Consider the following 19,415-nt stretch of genomic DNA (forward strand, 5'->3'; position numbering starts at 1 on the left):
TACACATATGCAAAGATGAAAGGATGTCATTTGCTTATCTAAGGTATTCAGAAAAGATTTCATATTATAAACCTTTCCCAGAAGGAGATCTTGTAAAAAGCTAACTGACCACAGAGTGTTGGCCATTTGCCCTCCCTAGCCGCGGAGATCAAATCCTGGAAGTGAACTCAGTCAACGTCCGCCATGCTGCTTTAAGCAAGGTTCATACCATCCTGAGCAAATGCCCCCCCGGACCCGTTCGCCTTGTCATCGGCCGGCACCCTAATCCAAAGGTGAAGTATTTCATATTGTTCTGAGTATGGGAGGGTGGCGTGGCTATCTGTCCTGTAGCAGTGACACACATGTTCCTGTGATGACGCAGGCTCTTTGGTGAGACAGTTTACCCAGCTGGGCATGGGAATCATCAACTTGTGGTCGCACAGTGACCAAGGTAACCGATACACATGGGAAACAAATCACTGACCTGGACTTCTTCGTCTTCACACTCTTAGAAATTTTATTAGGAAATTTTGACATTGTTACTGGTGAATATAAAATGTGGTAGAAGATAAGAGTGCTGGGTTCTGAGTAAGTCCCAGCCGGTTGTTTGATCTCTGGTGAGATAGTTGACCTTTTGGGGTTTCTGCATCAAGAAAATCTGAGAGCATTGGACTAAATGGTCTGTCCAGTCCATCCTCAACCTGAGCGAATGCTTCTGTAATTAAGGCTTAAGAGCCCACTAATTTTTTTCAGCATCGGTATCACATTGTTGAGCTTGCAGATAATCATAGCCCCTGTGTCCTTGGCCTTTGCTGATATTTGGTTGTATCTTTTCTATACTTAAGCAGTTGCTTTTAATTTTTTTTAGGTTATCCAGAAGCTACTTCAGCAGATTTGACTCTACTGGCATTGAGCACTTTTTTGTTGTTGTTTCGAGTACTTGATGTAAAAAATCTTTTTAAATTAGCTTGTCTCTAATATTGCAGTCGGGTTGTATTTTTACAAAATTTAACCTTTTCCTTCCAACAACTCAAAATGCTCCTTAAGAACATTAACCCTTTTTGTGCCTGTCATATGACCGCCTCCTCTGTATCATTTGTACTATTATGTCCTAAAGGCCCAGGCTGCTGGGCTTGATGGACTTGTATGCCATTTTGAGAGTGAGAAGTCTATGCAAAGAGACCTTGTGAGTCCTCCCATGTCTGAGATTTCTTCAGTGTGTTAATTTTACGGCATTATTTTTAGTGTCTCGGTGGAGTCTGTTGTACTGGTTCTCCACAGTGCTTGGTCAAGGATTGCCATTATACTGATTCAAAGTCAACTCCACTACTGGTTTTTTTTTCTTTTTCTCCAGATTGTTTTCTCTTGTCTACATGCAGTTTCATATATGTCTTAAATAAAAACTTCTTGAATATCATTAATATAAAATCAAGTCCTGCTTCTACCTTTTTCCATTTTTTCTCTTGTCACTTCCTATTTTTTCTTTCTATTTTGTAGTTTTGACACTTTCCCTTACAGCCTATTCTCCTTTGTCTCCCTGCTGTCCCCATGGCTCTCTTTGGGTCATTTTTAACAGCCTTTTGCCTCATACGGCCGGAGTGGTCTTGGCTCCTTCCTCCAGGGTCCTCTTCTGGATTGCATCACCTGCATGGCCAAACCCCCCTTCCTCCTTCCAAAGAAGTCTAGTAAGCTGGGGCTGACCTAGCCTGTCCCTCAGCAACATTATAAAAAAATTAAATTCTCAGTGGTTTGCAGTCATTGGTTTCAAGGCATGTCTGACTTCAAAATCCATTCCAACGTAGCACAGGTCACGATTTGTTTGGAGGTCTGCTTCATCTCAGCCCAAAAGCATCTGCCCAATTTGCCAATACAATCAAACATCAAAATGGCATTTCAGTGCGAAGCATAATAATCCTGATGTGCTGGTGGTCCACGATCCTGTTGAGTACAGGTTGATTCACGTTACTAGCCACAGTAAAATGGCCGTCGTGATGGTGTGGGAGATACATCCAGCAAAACCAGATTTCAGTATTTGTTTGACTAGATTTCACATTTCTTCCTAGGTAAACATGGTGTTCTTAGTTGTAACATCGTACTCTATTTTTCTTTTGGTCAAGACTCCACTTTATGTGTAATGTATTTTTATACCACTCACCCCAGCATTTAATGCCAGTAGTACATTTTGGTACTGAATGTATGTGCTGCTTTCGTTTTCATGTTGTTCCAATAGAAATACCACAAGGATTTTATTTTCTTCTGTTTCTCATAATGACTGGAGCAGTGGCTGCCCAATTGGGATATTCAAACCCTCCAGGTCTAGACAAGCTAAGATTTGGACTTGCCAGAAGGTCAGAGGGGTCCATTTTTAACTGGTACTGAGGCTCTCAGCATGAATATTATTATCCAGGAAATCTTTTGCTTGTTTCAAACCCCAACCATTTTTCCCTACTCAGAAAAACATTTGCAGATATTGAAAGTCTAATGTCAAGAAAAATTTGCAACCACTGTCTAAGCTGGTATTTTTCCCTGACTCATTTATACAGAATTACTCTTTGCTATATGAAGTATGTGTGTATGTATTCAAGTGTATATGCCTGTGTGCATGTATGTGTGTTTTGTTTCCTGTGAGACCCACTAGAAAAGTATTCCATAAACATGATGTGATTATGATTTGTCTGTTAGGTTAAAATATAATGCTGAATCCTGCGTAGCTTTATTTACTTATTAAGACAAATTGCTATGCTTATCCAAATATTATTTATGCTAAATGTTATTTTACTACACAAAATTACCATTCTAAGTTTACACTGTCCTTATCTTTAAAAAAGAAATTCTATGCAAGTTATGTAATAATCGTTTAAAATATCTCATAATTCAGCATATCTCAGGCTTTTAATTTTTTTTCCATGAATAATGACAGTTATGGATAACAACTGATGGGGGAAAAAATCCATGAATCTACCATGATGCTATTAAATATAGAAAAGAGTTATAAAATGACGATTTTGGTCAGTTCATTGTAAAAATTGATCCAAGTAAAAACCATCATTGATGCTAAAACCCGTGAGTAAAAATATACTGGGGAGCAAGATATTGATGTCATCTCAAGCTGTCTCCTCACAGATCACTCACTGATGACTACAAAAAAAAAAAAAAAAAAAAAAATCCAGTGGCGAAATCTGGTGAACGCCATCCTAACCAAGTGGTCAAAGTTATCACCAGTCATGAAACATGAAACACTGACCCTGAGTGCCTCTCTGAAGCATGAGAAGGAAACAGTTTTGTAGTTTTCTGCCGAAAAATGCATAATCTAAATCTCAGCGTGAAGAAACTATCACACAAATCCTAATTGAGGGTTTGATTGGCCTGGGTCTCTTCCAAAATACCAGTATTGTGACAAAGGCTCAGCCATGTTCTGGATTAAAGGAGTCTAAAAAGACAGGACACCTAGACCCTGAATTGAATTCTGGATTGACACAAAAGAAATTTCTGTAAAGCATTACTATGCCAGGGTGTTGGCTGGTGTCAGTCTACTAAGGTCCAGAAGATGAGCTTGCACCAGAATGCAAATCATTACATCTCGATGTGTACCACTCAGTTCAGGGGACGTTTCTTCCCCAGCAAGACACTGTTGGTGACAGAAACTAAGTGCTGATAAGCATTCTGGACGAAAAACCTGTCTCATCACAAGCTGGCATCAAACGTCCTAGGAACTACTTCCGTCTACAGGCACACTTCGAGTAGCATTTCTGAAGGATAGCATTAGGACAGCTGGCTAAATTGGAATATGAAATGTAAATCAGACGGTCGTTTGTGTCAATGTTGAATTTCTTAGAATGGTGATAGTACCACAGTTATTGAAGAGAATGTTCTTGTTTTGAGGAGATACATGCTAAAATATTTCTGGGTGAAGGTTCATGATGTCTGCAACTAACTTCCAAATCGTTTAGTAAAAAGTGAAGCTCTGTGTGTGTGTGTGTGTGTGTGTGTGTGTGTGTGTGTGTGTATTAAGAAAGAGCATGAGGTGGGCACTTGGTGGCTCAGTCAGTTAAGCCTCCGACTCCTGGTTTCAGCTGAGGTCATGATCTCGCGGTCATGGGATTGAGCCCTGCATTGGGCTCCGTACTCAGATTCTCACTCCTTTCCCCTCTGCTTCTCCCCCCTGCTCATGTGCGCTCGCTCTCTCTCTTGACCTCTCGCTCTCTACAAATAAATAAATAAAATCTTTAAAAAAAAAAAGCATGAGTGTAAATGTGGCAGAATGTTTAAAAACAACAACAGTGAAGAGTATACTCTTCTTGTGCTACTCTTACAAGCTTTATGTAGGTTTGCAATTGTTTAAATAAAATCTAGAAAGAAAAGAATTAGAAGCGAGGGTCTAGAGAGAGGCAGGTATCAGCCATGTGGTTGGTAACTGTAGCAGCGAGCGCGTTAATGACTTTGGGAACGAGCGGAAGGTCTTGTTTCGAACACACTGTTGGATGCGATCGCTAACCCGGCTGTCCTTATATGCCCTGAGTTACTGCTTCCGAGGATGGTCATCATCTTTGGCCCTGTGATTTCCCTTTTTATCTACGCTCAGCCTCTGACTCAGGTCCTAGCTACTTTTATTGGGGAAAAATAAATAAATAAAACCATCTAATTTGTGCTTTCTGCTGAAAATCAGGTTTCCGAGCAGGAAATGGATGCAGTGATCGCACGCAGCACTTATCAGGAGAGCAAAGAGGCCAGCTCCTCTCCTGGCTCAGGTATTATAATCACACATCTTTGTTCAGCGTGCAGGAGAGCTTCCCAGGGGGCCCTGCCCCCTGCAGTGATGCTGGATTCTTTGTCATTATCAGTTTTGGCAGAAGTGGTTGTCAGAGAGATCCCATGCTTTCTCCTTGCTGCTACTTTTGATTTTGCTGTTATTTAATGCGTTTTGTTAAAGTTCTCATCATGCATGCTTCTTACACTATGAGATAATTTGCAAAAATGAGTTAACAGCATTTCATGTGTTTATGTACAATTCATCTGAAATATTCTAGGTAAAAAGCAATACCCAAATATCAGTTGTTGGGTAGAAACAGGGTGTTCTCTGTTCCAAAGCCTGGGGTTTCTCTATGTGAATTAAAGGTTTCCACCCAGTATGGGAGCCTTACTTCAATAGTAAGTAGATTTTTTTTTTTAAGTTTCAACTGAAGAAGTGTAATAGAAGGTCCCCAAATCATGATTTCTCCCTTCTTAATTGGGAAAGTTCAGGCAGAGAAGGATTGAGATAGTAAGAATTTCCTATGACTTTCAAGTGGGAAACATTGCATTGAGTTTTAAAAAGTAATGTTTCCGGTAGAATGGAAATCCAAAGGGACTCTGCAAACATGTCTCAACTCAAGATATTACTGATGTCAAGATTGATGTCGGGAGTAAAAGGAACTGAGACATGAGTTACTGGTTGTCAGAGGAAAAGGAAGGCATAGGATTTTTTGGCAGCCATGTAATACCCTGATTATTTGCATCCATAATTAATATATTTAGAGTGGGCACAGCCATAATGGGCTCTTTATTCGGCCAGCTCCTTCTCCTGACCTGCCTGCACGCTGTCCTCTCATAATCCCGGCATACCCCCTCGATCATTTATGAAAGATTTTATTAAGCTACGAACCACATGCGTAAGATCTTTTTGCTCCCGGCATATAATTTAAAGTTTCAATGCCAAATCTTTTCATGCTTCTATTAAAAACCAAAACAGGTATTTTTAGTCCTCCCCCCAGTTCCTTCATGAGTTTCTTGAGTGGTGTTTCTTTGTTCATTGATCCTTCAATCTGTTCAACAGATATCACTGAATACTTCCTAGATCCAGGTGCAATGCTGAGCACTGTGGGGTCAGATCAGTGAAGGTCTCAGCCTTATGGATAAATAGTTGAGGAAGGGAAATGAGGGGCATCCACTTACAACTAAATTATACTGTGTATATGGAGATTGGTGTATGGGTAGTATAAAATACTTTTAAGATTCAGAAGTTACTTCCAACTGGGATCACCATGGAGGTGGTAGCATCCAAGTTAGGGCCGGAAGCAGGAGTAGAACCTTGGGAGGTGGGATGGAGTAGGGCTCAAGTACCCAGGTCGAGTGCATGCATGTCCGTACCTATGCACGTGGCCCATCAGTGTCAGTCTAGCAAAGAGGGGTTAATATATTTGGCTCCTTCTTTGGGGGTTAAGACTGTGAACCTATTTGTAAGGATGTGAGCTTTGCTGTTTCGACATCATGGTGCATTTTCTCTCCAACAGGTACCCCCTTGAAGAGTCCCTCTCTTGCAAAAAAGGTGAGTCAAGGCATGCTGCTGCCTCACTCAGCCCATGAACCAATTCCTGGAGCCCGTAAGTCAGACCTGAGGGCCCAGCCCGTATCTTTGTCCAGGAGTCATTTTGACTACTTTACAGATGATGGCAACAATGCTAATTTGAGAACAAATACAAAAATGTGTGTTTCTTTTAGTAAATCCTCATCTAAGAAAAGAATAGAGCAACAAAATAAAAGAACTGAGCTGCAGTTTAAAAAATAGTTTTCAAACTGCTCCACAATAAAGGTGTCCCCGGTTGGTTTTGGGGGGACCTGTGACTTTAAGGGGACAAGACTCTTTCCCGGCTGGTGATTCCTCATCCCAGTGGATCAGAGCACAGGATTCGGACTCCCCTCTTTTCTGTTCCATCACTAGGCCGAACCAGTGGCTTGAATGTCATTCCATTTTCCTGTCTCTTCCCCCAGTGTTTTTCCTGGGATGGTCGATGTATGGCTGCTGTGGCTTTTCTGGTCATCGCTACACATTTGGCCCAAAAAAATCTCTTCAGCACGTTGTCTGGCAGCAACCATTGCCTTTCTCATTAGCTGTTTAATTTAGCCGTCCTGGAGTCAAGGCAGGCGGTGTCTGCTCTCGCCACTGCTTCAGCTGCCCGTGGCTGAGAACAAAGTGTTCTTGGAAAGCTAGGAATGACGGTGTCGGAGAATGGGCTCCCGGCGTCCCTTTCTCATCATCCCGCACCCTCTTCTCCGACAGGACGCCCTGATTTCTGAACCCGAAGCCTCCCCGGACTTTGCCCACAGCGTGCCGGGCTCCCTGTCCGACTTCGTGGTGGCCGGCTCTGAGGACGAGGACGCCCCAGGCAGCGGCTGCAGCGCCTCCGAGGACAGTGGCCCGCCCCCCAGCACCTGCGGTAAGCGGTGCCCGTGCTCTGACTCGGGCCAGGTCGGTTCACGCAGCAGGGCGGCATGGTGGGAACAGGGAGCTGGGAGCCGTGCCTGGGGTCGCGTAGAAGACACCTCTCTACCCTGACTCAATTCCGAGTGTATTTGGGGAACACGCAGCCCCCCACTGCTGCCTGGCCCCTCGGTTCTGTGGCGGAGGGTCCGGGCCCACGATCTGTACCCGGAGGGTTGGGGGTGGAGAACCGGAACAGCATTTAGATGCTGTTGACATAGCATCGTCTTGAAATTCATGGCACAAAATCAGGGTGGCAGCCTAACAGCCTTCTGTTTTAGGGGATTCCTAGCCAAGTTCCAGCCCTTCCCTCACCAGGCCCTGAGTTCTTTTTAGAAGGCAGCTGAGTGAAAGATTCAGAACTCGTGAGAAACCCATGTTATCAAACAGGTGTTTTTAAATCTTGATCACGCTCTTACTATAACATGAGAGAATGATCTGGCACAAGCCACACTGATTCCTTGGGCTTCTGCTGGTGTGGTTTGCTTTTTTTTCTTCGTTCCTTTTTTTTTTTTTTTTTAATTCTGATGTCTGCACAAGAACATCCCTGTCTTAGGACCGGCAGACTTGACCACCCTGGCTCTCATTTGGAACAGCTGACAAGCTTACTCTTGTCTCTGACAGAAGCATTTCAAGGTGGAAGCACATGTAATTTTCTGTACATTTAGCAAGATGTGAAGAGTTTGCTGAGCCCCACAGGCTTTCCCTCCTCCCTGCTTGGAACTTACATAGATGATAATCTCAGGCTTCCCTGCAACATGCTCTAGAAACTTCTGCCCCCCCCCCCCGCCCTGGTCTCTGCAAACGAAGGAAGGGCCTTGTGATAAGAAGGTCTGGGTGTGCAGGGCTGGTTGGTCTCCGGGCAGCGTCCCGAAGAGGACTTCCCAGCAGCAGCATCTAGTCTGAACCTCAACAGCGTGTTAGGCATCCTGGGAGTTGAATTAAACATTTCTGTCTCTAGGGGCGCCTGGGTGGCACAGCGGATGGGCTTCTGCCTTCGGCTCAGGGCGTGATCCCAGCGTTGTGGGATCGAGTCCCACATCAGGCTCCTCCGCTGTGAGCCTGCTTCTTCCTCTCCCACTCCCCCTGTTTGTGTTCCCTCTCTCACTGGCTGTCTCTGTCAAATAAATAAATAAATTCTTTAAAAAATAAATAAATAAACATTTCTGTCTCTAGGCAGCATACATGTTTAAGCTAAACAATCCAGAGGCTGAGTGAAAGAAAGAAAGAAAGAAAAGAAAAAAATTTAAGGAAACAAAAAGGGAGGCCAGTAGGAAAAGGAGAGAGAGAAGCCAGCTGTCCACTCGGTACGAATCCCAAGAGGCCGTATCATTGAAGCCTGGTGGTCGGTGGCCAGAGGATGAATGGCTGGCAGTTGTGAACGTGGGAATGCTCCTGTGTAATGGGGAGGGGGGCGTAAATTATAAAACCAGGCCAGACGGGAAACCCTATTTCATTTGGCTATTTCTTTCCCCATCCCCACCAGCCCACAAGGAGCCAGGAAAACCCAGGGCCAACAGCCTCGTGACTCTAGGAAGCCAGCGGACCTCTGGGCTCTTCCACAAGCAGGTGACGGTTGCCAGACAAGCCAGTCTCCCTGGGAGCCCGCAGGTCCTCCGAAACCCTCTCCTCCGCCAGAGGAGGGTGGGCTGCTATGACACCGAGGATGCCAGTGATGAGGAAGAGTTCGACGGTGAAGGGGACTGCATTTCCCTCCCGGGGACCCTCCCCGGTCCCAGCAGGCCTCTGACAGAGAATGACTCTAGGCACGTCCTGATGACCTCTTCCAAGGTCATGGGTATCAACAGCCAGGGGGAGCATCCCCAGAAAACTGTGGTCAGCAAGGCCTCCTCAGTGCCTCTCCTTGGCAGCTCACTGGACTTAGAGGAGAGTGTCCCAGAGGGTCTGGGGGACACTCCTTCTCATGCAGCCAACCTGCTGGCCTCTGCGAAAGCCCCCAAGGGTGGCCCTGGCTGCTCAGGGAGGAAGGAACTCTCAGGATCGAAGAGTTCGCCCAAGTTGGAGTACAAAGCCGATACTGGTGCCCAGAGTCTGGGGAACACAGATACCCCTAGGTCCGCCCAGCAGAAGAATGACAGCCTGGCGTCCAGGCACAAACCAGTGGCCAGGGTCAGCCCACACCACAAGAGGCCCGAGGCTGACGCCAGGCCCAGCAGCTCAGAGACAGCACATCTGACTGATGGAGGCGATGGCTCGTGTGTCCAGGCCACTTCCATCAAAGAGACCAGGACTGGTTCTCATCCAGGTGGAACTGTGGAGAAGGTAATTGACTTCTTCTTCATAACTTGGGACCTGAGTCACTACTGTGTGAGTGACAATGGGGTGTGTGAGAAGCAGGCTCTCCGCCAAGCAAGGAGCCTGATGTGGGACTCGATCTCAGGATCTGGGGATCATGACCTGAGCTGAAGGCAGACACTCCACTGACTGAGCCACCCAGGAGCCCCTCCCCATTCCTTGTTGTGAGAATCACATGAAATAATGGCCATGCGTTCACCTAGCAACTAAGCACGGGCCAGGGCGCCTGGCTGGCTCAGTCGGTGGAGCGTGTGACTCTCGATCTCGGGGTTGTGAGTTCAAGCCCCATATTGGGTGTAGAGATTAAAAATAAAATCTTAAAGAAAGAAAAAGAAACTTATAATACACCACTTTAGATGCAAGTCAATATTATTTATGTTACAACTTGGTTACACATAGGCTAGAATGACCCAGAATTGTCAAATTGCTCGTTTTTACTCAGTATACCTCCATCTAAGCAAGGAGAGAGTAAGAGACGCATGTGTTGTTTACAATCTCAGCATAAGTAGTTTCTCTCTGAGGTGATTGTAAGGCCATATCTGTAAAGATGCGTGTTCAAGTGGTTCATACAAACATATAAACAGACCCAGAAAATATGAAGTCATAAAAACTATTAGGCAGAAGGGATTTTTGTTAACTTTATAGAAAAAGCAGACACATGCATCTTTCTTCATCCTCCTAAAAAATGTTATTACTTCCAACTAGCATGTATATGTATATTTTTTTTTTTTAAGATTTTATTTCTTTATTGGGGGGAGCACAAGAAGGAGGGGAGCACAAGTGGGGGGAGGGGCAAAGGGAGAGGGAGAAGCAGACCCTCGGCTGAGCAGGGAGCCCAGTTCCGGGGCTCGATCCCAGGACCCTGAGACCATGACCTGAGCAGAAGACAGAGGTTAACCCTGAGCTGTCCAGACCCCCCTAGCATATGTGTTTTAAAATGCAATTTTCAGCTAATAGGCTAACGCCTTCTTTCAAGAAAGTCTCCTCAGCCAGTTTTGAATAACTATATAATCCAGGGGGGTTATTCACAATAATTTATATCTATATAGAGCTTTTGTCATTGTGAATGAGTATTCCCAATAAGAATTTTGAGAAGCATTTAAAACTTTTGCACAAAAGTTTAACTCTTCTCATTAAAAATTTAGTTCAAAAATATCATTTCATTTACACATGAGGAAGAAAATAAAATGCAGTCCCATTAAGTATTTATGCTCAAATACTGGAATCTTCAAAAGAAAAAAACCTTAGGTAAGTAAGTTGTCTTCTGCTGTTTTTATTTAATACTTTTTAAATAGAGATGAAGTCACATAACATAAAATTAAACATTTTAAAATATGGTTCAGCTCTCTCCTCTACTGCCGCCTTCAGGCCACTTTATGACTCCTTACCTCGGACGGTGAATTTCAACTAAATCGGATTTAACTTCCTAGTGAGTTTTTTTTTTTTTCCTTACAGTAGGTTTTAGATAGAAGAAAGGAAGGTAAAGTAATTGACACTTGGCTAAAGTGAAATTTTGGACTATTAAATGTGAATTTCATTTATCCAGATAAGTCCTGGCCCTAAATACCAAACTGAGGAGCTGACCTTACATGCTTGGTTGGATATCACTGTGCAGTATGAAGACAGTAATACCTTACCTCTAGGTAGCCTTTCGTGGGCTGCATGTCATTTTTATAATGGCTCATTTAATCATCTTTTATTTAATACTCTATGAGGGCTGCCTGGGTGGCTTGGTTGGTTAAGTGTCCGACTCTTGATTTCAGCTCAGGTCATGATCTCAGGGTCATGGGATCAAACCCGGTATCAGCCTCCCTGCTGAGCTTGGAGCCTGCTTAAGATTCTCTGTCTCCCTCAGCCCCTCGCCTACTGTGCTCGCTCGCTCTCTCAAAAAAAAAAGTTAAAAAAATAAAATAAAACTCTATGAGTTAGGACAAGTCTTATCCCCATTTTGTCCCCCGTTTTTCTACTGTGGTAAGATACACGTAACAAAAGCATACAGTTCCCGTCGTATAGGTTCATAACGTGCGACCATCACCCACATCTCCAGAAATTTCTGTACCCATTATACAATAACTCTCCATTCCCCGTCCCACCAGCCCCCAGAAACCACCAGTCTACTTTCTGTCTCTCTGATGTTGATGACTCTCAGTACCTCATCTGAATGGAATCAGTATTTGTCTTTCTATGAACTGGCTTATTTCACTTCCCAAAATGTCCTTAAGGCTCATCCCTGTTGCAGCATGTGTCAGAATGTCCTTCCTTTCTGAGGCTGAGTAATAGTCCGTTGTAGGTCTAGTCCATGTTTTGCTTATCCATTCATCTATCAATGGACACTTGAACTGCTTCCACGTTTTAGCTCCTGCGAACAGCGCTATCAACACGGGAGTACACACACTGCTTAGAGAACCTGCTTTCAATTCTGGGTATATACCCAGAAGTGTGATATCTGAATCGTATGGTATTTCTATTTTTATTTTTTTGAAGAACGTCCATACTGTTTTCCGTTGTGGCTGCACCGTTTCCCATTCCTGCCAGCATTGCACACGGTTCCAGTTTCTCGACAGCCTTGCCAACACCTGTTAGTCCTATTTTGGCTCATAGCCACCCTTGCGGGTGTGACGTGACATCTGCGCGTGATTCTGATTTGCATTTCCCTCATCACCTTCATTTCAAAGTTGAGAAAACCAAGGCTTAGGAAGCATGTAAGACCGTGCAATTTCTATGGCCTTACACCCAGAATCTGGATCCTGTGGCTCCTAGTTAAGGGCTCTCTGAAATTTCCCAAAGCAGCTCTTTTCTGTGTGTGGTGTCTTAGGGCGCAGAAAACCTGAAAGCTGTCGACAGTGACTTGTGGTTGTCATTGTGCCAGGAATCTCTGGGGAAGCTGACCGTGGGCGATGGGCGTGTCCCTGCCAACTGGGGGCCTGCCAGTGCCCCGCCCCACCCGGACGCCGGCCGCTGCACAGAGAACGTGTTCGAAGCTGCACCGGAGCAGGGGCAAAAACCTGGGACAGGTAAGATGATTTTATTGCTTGTTAAGTTCAAGATAGGAGGGCAGAAGTTACCCTAATAAAAATGTTACATGTGGAGAACTTGGAGGGGGAAAAAACCTCTTCCAGAGATTAATGATATTTACAGGCTGCCTGCATTTAACAACTTTACTAGATTGTTGTGCCTTAACTCATAGTTTTAATTCCCCATCAGAGCACGTCCATTTTCCGCCAGTTGACACTCTTTACCTATTTTGTGACGGGTACCTTAATGAATGAGACGTGAGATGACATAGAGGAGCTCCTGCCCTTCAGAATTTCAGCACTCGGCCCACGTGAAATCAAATGCACTGAGAAGTATTTTTGACCTCCTGCATCCGCAGAATAGAATATTTGAGCAGCGTGCTGAGGTCAACAAGATGCTCCCGGCCTGCGTGACTGGCACTGGCCCCCAGCAGGCCGTCCTAAGCACTAATGCGTCTGTCTCAGCACCTCTGTGACCCACTCTAGCTAGGAAACTGCCCTGATGTCTTCTGGGTCCTTCTGCACCTGCAACAACGCTTGCAAAGGCTGCTGGGCCCTCCTCCCCGTCATTTGCCATAATTGAGTCAACATCCTTCCCATTATGGGACACTTGAGGGGGGGGGGTTACAAGGGAAGGATCATTTGAAAGGTGACATCAAGGGCTGCCTCCATGTCATTTAATCTCCCTCAAAAACGCTTTTCAGTTATTAGGGTTTGTTCAGCAAGTGAATCTGAAGCTGAAGACTAGCCTTCAAATCCCCTCTGTTGTCTCAGCACAACTTTTCCCCATAATTGGCACCAGCAGAAGCGGGAAAATCATTCTTTTTTCTTTTTTCCCCAAAGATTTTATTTATTTATTTGACAGAGACAGCCAGCGAGAGAGGGAACACAAGCAGGGGGAGTGGGAGAGGAAGAAGCAGGCTCATAGCGGAGGAGCCTGATGTGGGGCTCGATCCCAGAGCTCCGGGATCACGCCCTGAGCCGAAGACAGACGCTTAATGACTGCACCACCCAGGCGCCCCAGGAAAGTCATTCTGAAGGGAATTCAAAAGGTTGAGCAGAGAAGGACAGGAGCCCATGGATTCAAATCTTTGTATGTCCCTCGCCTTCCACAGGCACCTGGGGAAGTTACATACAGTCTCCACGAGTGTCCTGATGGGCCGGCCTTGTTGTGGCCAGGTGCTCTGTACACAGAGGTCATCCAGGCAGGGTTTAGAGAATGGCATGGACTGTGGACCTGACTTCCCAGGTGACCCCTGGCTATACACTCTGTGATGCTGGATCCATGGCTAAACCACACTGTGCCTCAGTTCCCTACCGTTCCAAAGCAGATGGTGACAGGACCTACCTCACGGTGTTGGGAGGAAAATGAAGTGCATGAAAAACTCTTAGCACAGTGCTAAGTCCTAATAATTAGTCCTTAATTGTTGACATAAGAACTTCAGGAGGGGAAAGGCATATGCAATTAAGATGATTTGCGTGGGAGATGTGGAGGGGGTGTAACATTTCGGTAGACAGTCTTCTCAAAGCAGGTGCTTTCATTGTGACTGTTTCACTGTAACCCCTAGTTCCGAAGAAAAGAGCAAATAATGTTCTGTTTTATGCCAGTGTCCCCTGATTATCAGATGCCATGTGCCAGAGGCAGACAGATTAACCTGAGAGTGTGCAGGGCCTTATAAGGAGGCATCTCCAGGACAGAGGCCGTCCAGAACCCACTTCATGGAATGACAATTTCCCGCTGTCCCTGGCATTGACACCTTTCCCTGCACTCCTCCGATCACAGGCTCGCTCTTCACTGCTTTCATTCCATTTTCTTCTTCATCTTCCTCCTCATCACTGTGTGGTCAGCTCTCCCCACAGAGCCCCATCCGTCCCCAACCCTTCTGTCCACGCTTCCCAGGTCATGTGGCCTTCCAGTTCTCCCAGTGCTCTGAACACGCTCACGACACAGTTCAGGCGCAGTGCAAGCTTGCATCCTTCTGCAGCTCCTGTGTGTCTCCCCAAAGTAGCCTCCTCTCTCCTCTCCTGCACTGAGCACTAAGTGCCCAAAGGTCAGCACCTGACTGTTTTATACTTTACGGCTTACAACCCACACCGTGGGGCCAAACCCACGATGAGAGCTAAACCGGAGACCCGAGCCCTCCGCAGAATGAGCACAAAGCTAAGGGATGGAACAGAACCACAGCCTGACTCCTGAGGCTTTTGCCACCAGAGGGCTGGTATAAAGAGGATTTCTGGTGTCCCCATCCTTAAAAATAACGGAGAGAGAAAAGGGCAGAAACAAAGGTTTATTCTGCCAGCCGGTCTGAGTTATTTCAGGGCATCTAGGGTAGGGTGGTTTGTTAGATGGGAGGGCTCTGTAATTTCAGAGGCAAAAACAGAACGACAAGAAGGCATTTAGGTTGTGGAAGGTCTTTCTGGGGGGAAAAAAAAACCTTTCTTTTGAGATTAAGTTTTCCTTTTTTTTTTTTAATTCACAGTTTTTCTATTTTCTCACATTTTCCCCTCTCTCTCCCCTGTCACCCCACCTTTCATTTATATTCTCAACCCAGGACCGGATGGCCCCCCAGGCCTCACCCCTACCCCAGGACAGAAGGGGGCATCTCACCCTGACCCCAGCAAGACCTCAGTGGACACAGGGCAAGCCAGGCGGCCTGAGGAACCTGGAGAGCCAGTGTCATCCAGGGTTCCTGAGTCTGAGGACAGATGTCAAGTCAGACTCGCCCCGGAGCGCAGCTCACCCCCCGGGAAGATGGCAGTGGCTCGGCATGACTTCAGCAACACTCCAGCAGCGCCGGAAGCCGACTCGCCCAAGAAGGCAGCTGCCCACAGGGGAGGCCCTGAGGCAGAGGGGGCGTCTCCAGCTAGTACTGTCCTGTCTCGAGACCTCATGTCCCAGGAGGAGAGACAGAGAGTTCCCGGTAACCACAGCAAGGCTCTGCAAACAACAGGAGTCCTCGTCCCTGAAAACTCCCGGGGCTCTGCTCTGCTCAAGGGAACAGACTGTGTGTCTGAGAGGGCCCCGCAGGCCAGCCCCACCCTGCCGTCAGCTGCTGACAAGGCTGGCAGGGTGTGCGGCAGTGTCTCCGGCCACTGCTGCCCCAGGGAAAGTGGGGGCAGTCCTGTGACTGACATCGACAAACTCATCAAGGAGCTGGATGCTTCAGAACCAAGACTTCAGTCTCCTCAGAAAGGGGACCGGTTGAGTCAAGAGGGACATTCTCAGGGCCAACCTCCAGCAGGAGCCGGAAGCGGAAGTTCGCACCCTGCTGGGCCAGTCATGGGGAACCAGACCCCCACCCTGAGGAGGGCCTGGGCAGCTGCTGGACAGCCCCCTCACCCACAGTGGGCTTCCCAGCCTTCAGTTTTGGATTCCATTAATCCTGACAAACATTTTACTGTGAACAAAAACTTTTTGAGCAACTACTCTAGAAATTTCAGCAGTTTTCACGAAGATAGCTTGTCCCTGTCAGGCCCGGGTGACAGCACAGAACCATCCCTCTCATCCATGTATGGTGATGCGGAGGACTCGTCTTCTGACCCTGAATCACTCACTGAAGCCCCACAAGCTTCCACTGGGGACAACTGGTCACCTCCTCATTCCCGTGGGTCTTCACACAAGGAAGACACTACGGAGTCTGAGGAGGAGCAAATCGAGATTTGTTCTACAAATGGTTCCCCCAATCCACCCTCAACTACTGCTCATGCACCTGCCCAGGCTGCACCCTGCCCTGTGTTGGCCAAAGTTCTGCCATTAAAGCACAGTGCCATGAGTCACGTGGTGGGAAAGCCATGTGAGAGAGCATCCTTTGTGCCGGGCACCTCCTGCCCTCCAATTCCAGACTCTTCCCAGCCATTTTCTCTCTTGGATATAAGCTCTCAGGAGCATGAACTTCACGCAGACAGAAGGATATTACATTACCCCAGGCCCTTGTGTGAAGAAGGTACCCTGGTATCCACTAGCCCTAGCTCAGCTGTGGAGAACGGCCAGCCTCCTAAAGCTGCCAGGCATTTCCACAACCTTCCGGTCACTCTCAGCAATCTGAACATGGTAAATGGTTTAGAACATGACCTGCTGGGTGACAAAACCCCAAATAAGAAGCAAGAGACAAATGTCAATGCAACTGAAAACCGGTCCCCCTTCAGTGTGGATGCCCCTAAGAATGGAGGATCCGTTTTGACGAATCTGCACATCTCTGAAAGTCAAGACATGGAAGACGTGCTCCAGAAACCAAAACTGACCTCCAGGAGGCCCATCATGGCCTGGTTTAAAGAAATAAATAAAAATAGCCATGGTACACATGCGCAGGGCAAAGCTGAAAAGGAGCAGCCCACGGGGCCCGCCAAAAGCCCTGACTCCAAAAGTCAGGGGTCGAGTTCCAGCCACAAAAAGGGGGTTGCTGGGCTTCAGAGCCCCCCTCAGCTGAAACTGAGTCTGGAAAATAAAGACCCACCAAAAAAAGGTTCCGTGGAAACACTTTTAAATAACTGTCAGAAACCCAAATCCGGTCCTAAGCTGAAGAGACTGAGCATCAAAAGTAAAAGCAAAGCCACTTGGGAGGCGCCTGCTGCTCCTGTGGTCAAGGCTGGTGGGCCGGACCCCAGGAGACCCCTCACGTCACCCCAGACCTCCCACAGGATGCTTCCCAAGGGAGCGGCCCACCGGCTCCACACAGCGGAGCACGAGGAGCCGGACAAGAACGGCCCAGCCCCTCCCAGGCCCCCCCAGTCCGTGCTGGAGAGCAGGCCGCCTGCTGCCTCGGGGGCGCCGAAGCCCCCCACGTCCGAGACGAGCGTCACAGCCTTCGTTTCACCCCACACCTCCCCCAAGGCTGTCCCCGAGCAAGGTGCGTGCCGTCGAGCCCACGCGGCTTTCCACTCAGAGCCCGACGGAGCTTGCGCAGCCGCCCCCGCGTCTCCCGGGTGTGGGCCCGAGGGCAGGGCGCCCCCTGCGGCCTCGGGGAGCAGCGCGTCCACGGCCGCTAACTGGCAGGTCCAGCCTCCCGGGCAGGGCGCACGGCGCGAGTCCAGCCAGGCGGATCCAGCCCCCGGGGCAGCCCAAGCAGGGGCGTCCGGCGACAAAGGAAGCAACGTAATTGCTGGTGATCCCCTAGAAAGAACCAACCAGCTGAAAATCGTTGACATTTCTTGTGCAAGAATGCCAAAGAATGCCTGCGGTGACAAGCCCGCTGAGAGTGACAGACTAGGGGGGTTCTGGGCCCACAGCAACTGTCAGGAGAAGAGTGGAGTCAGACCTTGTCACCAGTCACTGGAGCCGTCCCCAGATCACCCGTCCTCACTCCCATCTCGGGCCCCCCAGGTGGAGCAGGACCCCCAGCGATCTTTCAGCGTGGCAAAGCTGGCCTCTTCCTGCTCCTCCCCACAGCCGCCGGCTAAAGCAGCCGATTCCTCCCCGGCGAAGGCGGGCCAGGTGTCGGGCTCCCTGGGGCTGCCCAAGAAGGGCGCACCAGCGGGCCCAGCACCAGATGACCATCCGTGCTTCACACCCAGGCCGGCGACCAGGACCTACTCCATGCCCGCCCAGTTTTCAAGCCATTTTGGCCGGGAGGGGCATGCCCTGCACAGCCCAGGTCGTTCTCACCGGGACAGCCAGACCCCTGCAACAAGTGGGGGCCTCCTCGAGGCCAAGGCATCCAGAGGCGGTGTCCTTGGCCTGGCTAACGGACAGGGTATATATAGCGTAAAGCCCCTTCTGGAGACTTCCAGGAACCTTCCCACCACAGACGAAGGGGATGTCCTTTCAGTGCAAGACAGGAGCTGCCTAGTCACAGACAAAATCAAGGTCACCAGAAGACATTACTACCCTGAGCAGAACTACGAATCTACCTCATTTTTCTCTGTGAAGCAGAGGATCAAGTCTTTTGAGAACCTGGCCAATTCTGACCGGCTGGTGGCCAAGTCTGGGGCGTCCCCTTTTTTGTCAGTAAGCTCCAAGCCTCCCATTGGGAGACGGTCGTCTGGCAGCATTGTTTCCGGGAGCCTCAGCCACCCTGTTGACCCAACGGCGAGGTCGCTGAGACGCAGCCTGAGTTCCTGCAGCGAAAGCCAAAGCGAAGCCGGCAGCCTCATCCCCCAAATGACCAAGTCCCCGTCCAGCACAACGCTGACGCTCTCCCGGCAGCACCCGGCGGAGGCCAGTAACAAGGGCCCTGACTCGGACCCAAAGAAAGCACTTGGTCCTTCAGGGGTTCCCACCCCGAGTGTGACGCCAGCCTCTCCCGTCAAGAGAAACAAGTCCTCGGTGCGCCACGCCCAGCCCTCGCCCCTGTCCCGCTCCAGGCTCCAGGAGCTGCGAGCCTTGAGCATGCCCGACCTTGACAAGCTCTGCTCTGAGGACTTCTCGGCGGGGCCCACCGCCGTGCTCTTCAAAACCGAGCTGGAAATCGTCCCCCGGAGGTCGCTTGGCTCTCCCGCTGGAGGCCTCAACGGGTCCACTGCCCTGTCATGCCCCATGAAGCGGGGGGACGGGGCCTGTCCAGGAGGAAGCAGCCCTAAAGCCAGTGAGCCTGGGGTGCCCAGTTCAGCCCATCATGTGGGTGAAACCACCCGGGATCTGCCTTCTGGAAAAGGCTGGTCGGTTAAGTAAGTATCTGCCTCTCCCCTTTTATTCAAATATATTTTTTTAAATTATGAACTAGCTTTAGGGTTATAGAAGAGCTCCAGAGATGGTGCAGAGAGCTCCCGAGCAGAACCCGTCCTCCAGCCCCTCCCGATGGGAACCTCTTACGTGATCACGGCTCCGTTGGCAAAAGGAATGAACACTGGAAGAACACAATTAACTAAACCTCAGACTTCAGATTTCACTGAACGAATTTCACTGACATGCCTTTCCTCTTCCGGGGTACCGC

At 48.3% G+C, this 19,415-nt stretch overlaps 1 protein-coding gene across 8 annotated transcripts in view; it reads left to right on the forward strand.

Moving 5' to 3' along the window:
• Nucleotides 1-19,415, forward strand: part of PDZD2 (PDZ domain containing 2) — a 379,909-nt gene that overhangs the window by 348,355 nt on the left and 12,139 nt on the right. For all 8 annotated transcript variants that reach the window (XM_057312176.1, XM_057312177.1, XM_057312178.1 and 5 more), the window contains 7 exons: nucleotides 140-272; nucleotides 4,646-4,727; nucleotides 6,249-6,283; nucleotides 7,016-7,172; nucleotides 8,703-9,499; nucleotides 12,402-12,546; nucleotides 15,099-19,149. In XM_057312176.1, coding sequence (XP_057168159.1) covers nucleotides 140-272; nucleotides 4,646-4,727; nucleotides 6,249-6,283; nucleotides 7,016-7,172; nucleotides 8,703-9,499; nucleotides 12,402-12,546; nucleotides 15,099-19,149 — 5,400 coding nt within the window. The remainder of the gene's footprint in view (nucleotides 1-139; nucleotides 273-4,645; nucleotides 4,728-6,248; nucleotides 6,284-7,015; nucleotides 7,173-8,702; nucleotides 9,500-12,401; nucleotides 12,547-15,098; nucleotides 19,150-19,415) is intronic.

This window comes from Ursus arctos, unplaced genomic scaffold, assembly GCF_023065955.2.
Source record: "Ursus arctos isolate Adak ecotype North America unplaced genomic scaffold, UrsArc2.0 scaffold_15, whole genome shotgun sequence".
NCBI classification, from domain to species: Eukaryota; Metazoa; Chordata; class Mammalia; order Carnivora; family Ursidae; genus Ursus; species Ursus arctos.